The 5,686-nt window shown below is 43.5% G+C and overlaps 2 protein-coding genes across 3 annotated transcripts; both read right to left on the bottom strand.

The window, feature by feature from the left end:
* Window positions 1-473: 473 nt before the first annotated feature.
* Window positions 474-3,237, bottom strand: LOC133397400 (microsomal glutathione S-transferase 1-like). The gene is made up of 3 exons (XM_061668247.1): window positions 1,470-3,237; window positions 1,301-1,392; window positions 474-794 (listed from the first exon to the last, which is right to left on the bottom strand). The coding sequence occupies exons 1-3, from the start codon at window positions 1,584-1,586 to the stop codon at window positions 548-550; spliced, it is 456 nt and encodes a 151-aa protein (XP_061524231.1). The 5' UTR covers window positions 1,587-3,237; the 3' UTR covers window positions 474-547.
* Window positions 3,238-3,330: 93 nt separating this feature from the next.
* LOC133397399 (microsomal glutathione S-transferase 1-like) lies at window positions 3,331-5,058 on the bottom strand. Of its 2 annotated transcripts, none has more exons than XM_061668246.1 (4): window positions 4,960-5,058; window positions 4,762-4,883; window positions 4,600-4,691; window positions 3,331-3,770 (listed from the first exon to the last, which is right to left on the bottom strand). In XM_061668246.1, the coding sequence occupies exons 2-4, from the start codon at window positions 4,876-4,878 to the stop codon at window positions 3,524-3,526; spliced, it is 456 nt and encodes a 151-aa protein (XP_061524230.1). In that variant the 5' UTR covers window positions 4,879-4,883; window positions 4,960-5,058; the 3' UTR covers window positions 3,331-3,523. The 2 variants fall into 2 exon arrangements, with proteins under 2 accessions (XP_061524230.1, XP_061524229.1); XM_061668245.1 differs by having other exon boundaries at window positions 4,762-4,886; window positions 4,960-5,048.
* Between the last annotated feature and the right edge of the window lie 628 nt (window positions 5,059-5,686).

Below are 5,686 nucleotides of genomic sequence, written 5' to 3'. Positions count from 1 at the left end.
AGTATGACAAGATAGGCCTTCTGAAGAAAATAAGAGCATAAGGGAGGCATTACACTCCCTGGTGTACTGGTTGACTGGTTGAGGGACAGTCATCTTCAAAGAACGAGAACTTTACTGTGGACATTTAGTGATCTAGAATGGCAATTCCAGATCAAGTGGAGGAAGATCCTGAATCAACAGTGGTAGTCCCTTCAGAAACAACTCAAAATTCCGACTCAGCAGTGGTAGTGAAGGACCAGATTGGGGGTAAAGGCCCAGATCCCAAGTCATACTTTACTTTTAATATCTAAGTAACCAGTTTGTTCTGTGTAAATGGGGTCCAAGGATGTCAAAGCCACTTTCATCCTTGCACTTATTTCACTGATTCGGTTTCTTTCATCAATTTCTTAGACAGTGAGAAAAATGAGGTAGGATTTTTTTTAAATCTTTTATTTGAATTCTCAAGATTCAATACAAACAATCACCACCCAAAACCTTTTACAATGCAAAATGTTGGGATTTAGCAAACTGAAGTACACAAATGGTTAAGGGGCAGTGGCTGTCATCTTCAGAGAACGAGAACTTTACTGAGGACATTGTAGGTCATCGATAGGGTGACCGCCACACCCACGAGAAAGGCCAGAAACCTGCAGGGCTGACGCACAGCGGCTAGGTAGACGATGGTGTGGCAGATCCGAGAACCGGCAAAGAGGCGGAAGTGAAGCAGGGCGGCTGACAGTTCCGGTCCGCTCAGAGCGTAGAAAAAGCCCACCAGCACAAAGGGAATGACGTTCTCCAAGTCATTTAGATGACATCTTTGAAACAAAAACAGTTATTTTCTGCTTTGTCAGGATTTTTTCTCATTGTAAATTATTGAAATAGAACAACAGTGAGAAGTGAACACCAAAAAAATAAAAGACTATGAATGTACAACATTCCAATGTTAGAACAAGTAGCAATATCTTTTGGTAAATATACTGTATACTGGCCATTTCTTTATTTTTGTCATGTAATTCTTGCGTGTGTTATGGCAATATTTTCTACATTACCGTAATAAACACTTGAAAACACCAAGAGAACTTTCTAGTTTATTCTTGAATTCTCCTTTGGCAGTATGGTGTGGTATTAAGAGGTCAATTTAAGATTTGTAAGTCCCCACAGAAGGTCCGGGTAACAAATGCACGGCCTGCCACTAATTATTATACAATTCCTTGGAACAGGGTGTTCAAAATATCCTTTCTTAATAAGCCACAGGTAAGACAAATACATTATGAAGCAATTTAGCAAATTGAATTGCAGACTACGCAGAAATTTCACTCACCTACGAACCCGCTCAACATTTGGGTGTGTTCTCAGCATCTTCTTTTTCTCCTCCGTAGGTCGATGGCCCACATCTTCCTCATTGGCGAAGGCCTAAAACATGGCCATACACGCTAAAATAATGTTTCCTGTTTTAACAGTTATTGAAGACATGACTGGTGTTGACCTACCCCTCTGCTGAAGCGGTAATGAGCAGTAATCGGCGCCATGATCATCAACTTCAGGATAACAATAAGTGAGTATGTGCTGAAAGCCATGAACACCTCATCTTCCATCAGGTGCACCATTGTGACAGCTGATAAAGACCGCTATTAGAGTCGAGGTTGACTTGCAAAAAGTAAATATGTATGGTAAATGTTGAGTTGATCAGCTTAGCTGCTTGTGTGGTGTCCGTTGCAGCGAGACAAGACTGGAGTGTGTTAGAAACAAACGGGTCAACCCTTAACCTGGTCACTCTGAGGGTGGAGCCAGCCAACAATGAAAACTGAAAGACTGTGACCAAGTGTAAAGCGACATTGATGGTCTGATGAACCGCATCACATAAGTTTCTGTGTGGAAAGCACAGGGAAGTAAAGTGTTTTTTTTTCAACAATAAATTTTGACTGACCCCTGAAATGAAGACTCTCCTGAACGTGAAGAGAGCCTTCATCTCAAGAGATAAAGAGGAACTTTAAAGAGTAGAACAGGAAAAATGCCTTGAGCAGAACAATGCCAGAGAGGTGTGGACAAATAACTGAAGAGGGGTGGACAAGCCACAATTGGATACCAGGACTGGGCAAACGAGTTAAACTTGTTTTTCAATGGATTTGACTCTGCTCCCCTGCCAACTTCCAATCAATATGACCCCACCTCTCCAGGTTGATCATCTCTCCCAAAATGCAGCTCTTCTCAACTCAGCTCCCCACAAATGACTCTGCCCCTCCCCCAACCCTAATCAAAATGCCGACAATACCTTTAGTTACGACTTGAATTTTCACGTTCAATCTGTGCATAATGTTACAGTGGATTTAACTTGTTTTAAAATCAAGTACAGTGCATTTGTTGAGTACAAGATCATCACCGATTCTGTTCATAACCTTTACAGACAGAATTTCCAGACACAGTCAAGGTGTTGAGGGGGTTCGGTTTGGTGGCTTCCGAATTACGTCTCTGCTTTTCGCAGATGATGTGGTACTGTCAGCTTCATGAAACCACAACCTTCAACTCTCGCTAGAGCGGCTCGCAGCCGAGTGTGAAGCGGTTGGGATGAGAATCAGCTCCTCCATATCTAAGGCCATGGTCTTCAGTCGGAAAAGGGTGGCGTGCCCTCTCCTAGTCAAGAATGAGATCCTGCCCCAAGTGGTGGAGTTGACACTCAGTCATCCGGCAGAGGTTTAGAGTAGAGCTGCTGCTCCTCTGCATCAAGAGAAGCCAGATAAGGTGGCTTGGCCATCTTGTTAGGATGCCTCCCTGTTGAGGTGTTCCTGGGTGAGAAGCTCGTCATCTGGGAGGGGCTCCGAGTAGAGCCGCTGCTCCTCCACATCGAGAGGAGCGAGATGAGGTGGGTCGGGCACCTTGTTCGGATGCCTCCTGTACACCTCCTTGATGAGATGTTCCAGGCACGTCCCACTGGTAGGAGGCCCCCAGAACGACCCAGGATACATTGGAGCGACAGCTGGCCTGGGAATGTCTCTGGATCCCCATGGAAGCGCTGGATGAAGTGACTCGAGATAGTGAAGTCTGGACTTCCCTGGTTAGGCTGCTGCCCACAGGTACCTCTTTTGTCCAGTCCAGCCTTTGGCCCAAAATGTCAAATTGGTGATTCAGTGAGAGTGTACACTGACTGAATCGATTTCTTTGATGCAATGGTTAAGAAACATACAGTATTCTGAGTGTAATTCAGTTTTTCAAGGTTTCATAAAATTTTTGCTCATGATTCATTTGCTATGAAAGATTTGAAAGTTCAAATTTGAACTACTGAATATTTTAGTATGCCTTCTGGCACTACTGATGCAATACTTTTTGAACTTTTACCCAAAAATAGTCATTAAAATGGTTGTATGAAAAAATTTTATTTGCCAAATTATTCGAGTGAATACTTTAATACCCCGTTAGAAATAAACGGCCGGCACGGAAATATTGTGCTTCTAAGCTGGGTAAAGGTGGTTTTAGGACCTTTAGAAGTTGGAGCAGAATTTCAGTTATCTTCATCCAAATGGTGAAAATGGTTGAGGGACAGTCATCTTCAAAGAACGAGAACTTTACTGAGGACATTGTAGGCCATTGATACGGTGGCTGCCAGGCCCACGAGAAAAGACAGACCCCTGCAGGGCTGAGGAAAAGCCCCAATGTAGGAGATGGTGTGGCAGATCCGAGAACCGGCAAAGATGCGGAAATGAAGGAGTGCGGCTGGGAGTTCCGGTCCGCTCAGGGCGTAGAATAAGCCGACCATCACGAAAGGAACAACGTTCTCCAAGTCATTCAGGTGACATCTGGTTAACAGAAAACAGAAATCACTGAAATGAGGAACGTGTCAGAGTACATTGAATATTTAAACACCAAAATGTTCAAGCAAACCATTCACACATTACAAATCACGAAAGTCCAATAGCTTAAGGCTAACCTATAATACGAAACATCATAGACAGCTAATTAAAATTAGCATGAATGTTCCAGTAATTCTAAACCTTCAAACAACTGCTACGTTATACTAAAGTTTGAGCAACCAGGTTTTTTCGTCGTCAACGCAAAGGTGATGATAGTCAGGTTAACATTTATTAATTGATGACATCATTGATATTTTTTCAGTTGTCAAGCCTCGTTGAGGATAAGCGGAAGGGAAGATGAAGGAATGAATTAACTCGCTCTGCACATTTTCGCCTTCAAACTCGAGCTTGCTCACTCACTTTCTTGCTCCAATCACATCGCTCATCCAGTCACATTCAGACAGTCAGAGCTTTTGAAACTCTTAACACAATTTCATGTAACAGAACTGCAGGGTCGTTAAATGTCATAGTGTATACTAGTACGGTAGTATATAATTTAAAGAAATTAGAGGAGGGAATGCTTGGCAATAATATATGGTAGCAAATTAGGAGTTTTACCTGGATCGCCTGAGAATTTTATAAGATCTGACTGTCTGTGAGCCCATGTAACAGTAGCGGTATTAGGAGGTGGATTAAGTTAAATCCACACTAAAGGCCCAGGTACCAAATGCACTACCCGCCACTCATTGTCTACTGTTACTTGGAACAGACAAGACAAATACATGATGTAGCAATTTCGCAAATTAAACTGCAGTCTCGGCAGAATTTGCCTCACCTACGAACTCGCTCAACATCTGGGTGGGACTTCAGCAGTTTCTTTCTCTCCTCTGCAGACTTGTGGGCCACATCTTCCACATTGGCGAAGGACTAAAGCATGAACATACACACTGAAATAACGTTTTAACAGTCGTTGAATACACGACTGGTGTTGACCTACCCCTCTGCTGAAGCGGTAAAAAGCAGTCAATGGCGACATAATCATCATCTTCAGGATAACAATAAGTGCATAGGTTCTGTAAGCCATGAACACCTCATCTTGCATCAGGTCCAACATCGTGACTGCTTTACAGTCGATAGAAAAGGACAATTAAAAGTGAATATGTACGCTAACAGTCGAGTTGATCAGCCTACGAACCTGTGTGGTGTCAGTTGTAGCGAGACAAGACTGGAATGTGTTACATAAAACAAGTCAACCTTTAACCCAGTCACTCTCGGGGGTGGAGCCAGCCAACATTCAAATAGTGAATGTTGGCCAGATGATCAAACCAGCAGGTCTGCAAAGAGATCCTGCGGCTTTTTGCTTTCTTCATTGTGAGGAAGAGGCAGGAGTTGTGGGTGCTTCACCATGACAACACATGCCTGCTCACAATAGTGCCCTGAGCATGAAAGCCACGTGACCACCTGGTAGGATGTATTCCAGCCAGTGGAGGCTTTAAGCGGGTATATTTTCACAGTTCAAACATGAAGGGATGTGTAGGAATAAGAAACATGCTGGCTGAACTAGCATTTATTTTTCAGCATGGCATGGATTTCAGCCACCCGGAAGGACACAAAAAAAATACAAATAAATTTGGGACGAAACCAACTGGTGAAGTGTCAGGAAATCAAATTCTCCTCATGAAACCAAAAGTGCTATTTTCTCCTTGGTGATTTCCACGGCTGCGTTTGGTGCTCTCTTCTTCATCTTCTCTTCCGTCAAACCTCAGTCAACACACGCGCTCTCCAGACTGCGGCTCGACCCGAGCTGCACGGTAGTCGCAATCACTTTTGTCTCAAACTCTTGTCATTTCGCTTTAATCAAGCGCGCGTCATGTCGCAGTGTTTGGGAGCCAGGTGCTTGAAACACCCCGCGCTTGAACAAA

The sequence above is a fragment of the Phycodurus eques genome, chromosome 22, assembly GCF_024500275.1.
Source record: "Phycodurus eques isolate BA_2022a chromosome 22, UOR_Pequ_1.1, whole genome shotgun sequence".
In the NCBI taxonomy this organism is placed as follows: domain Eukaryota; kingdom Metazoa; phylum Chordata; class Actinopteri; order Syngnathiformes; family Syngnathidae; genus Phycodurus; species Phycodurus eques.
Note: the sequence above shows the minus strand (reverse complement) of the source record. Positions and strands in the feature narration are given on the sequence as shown.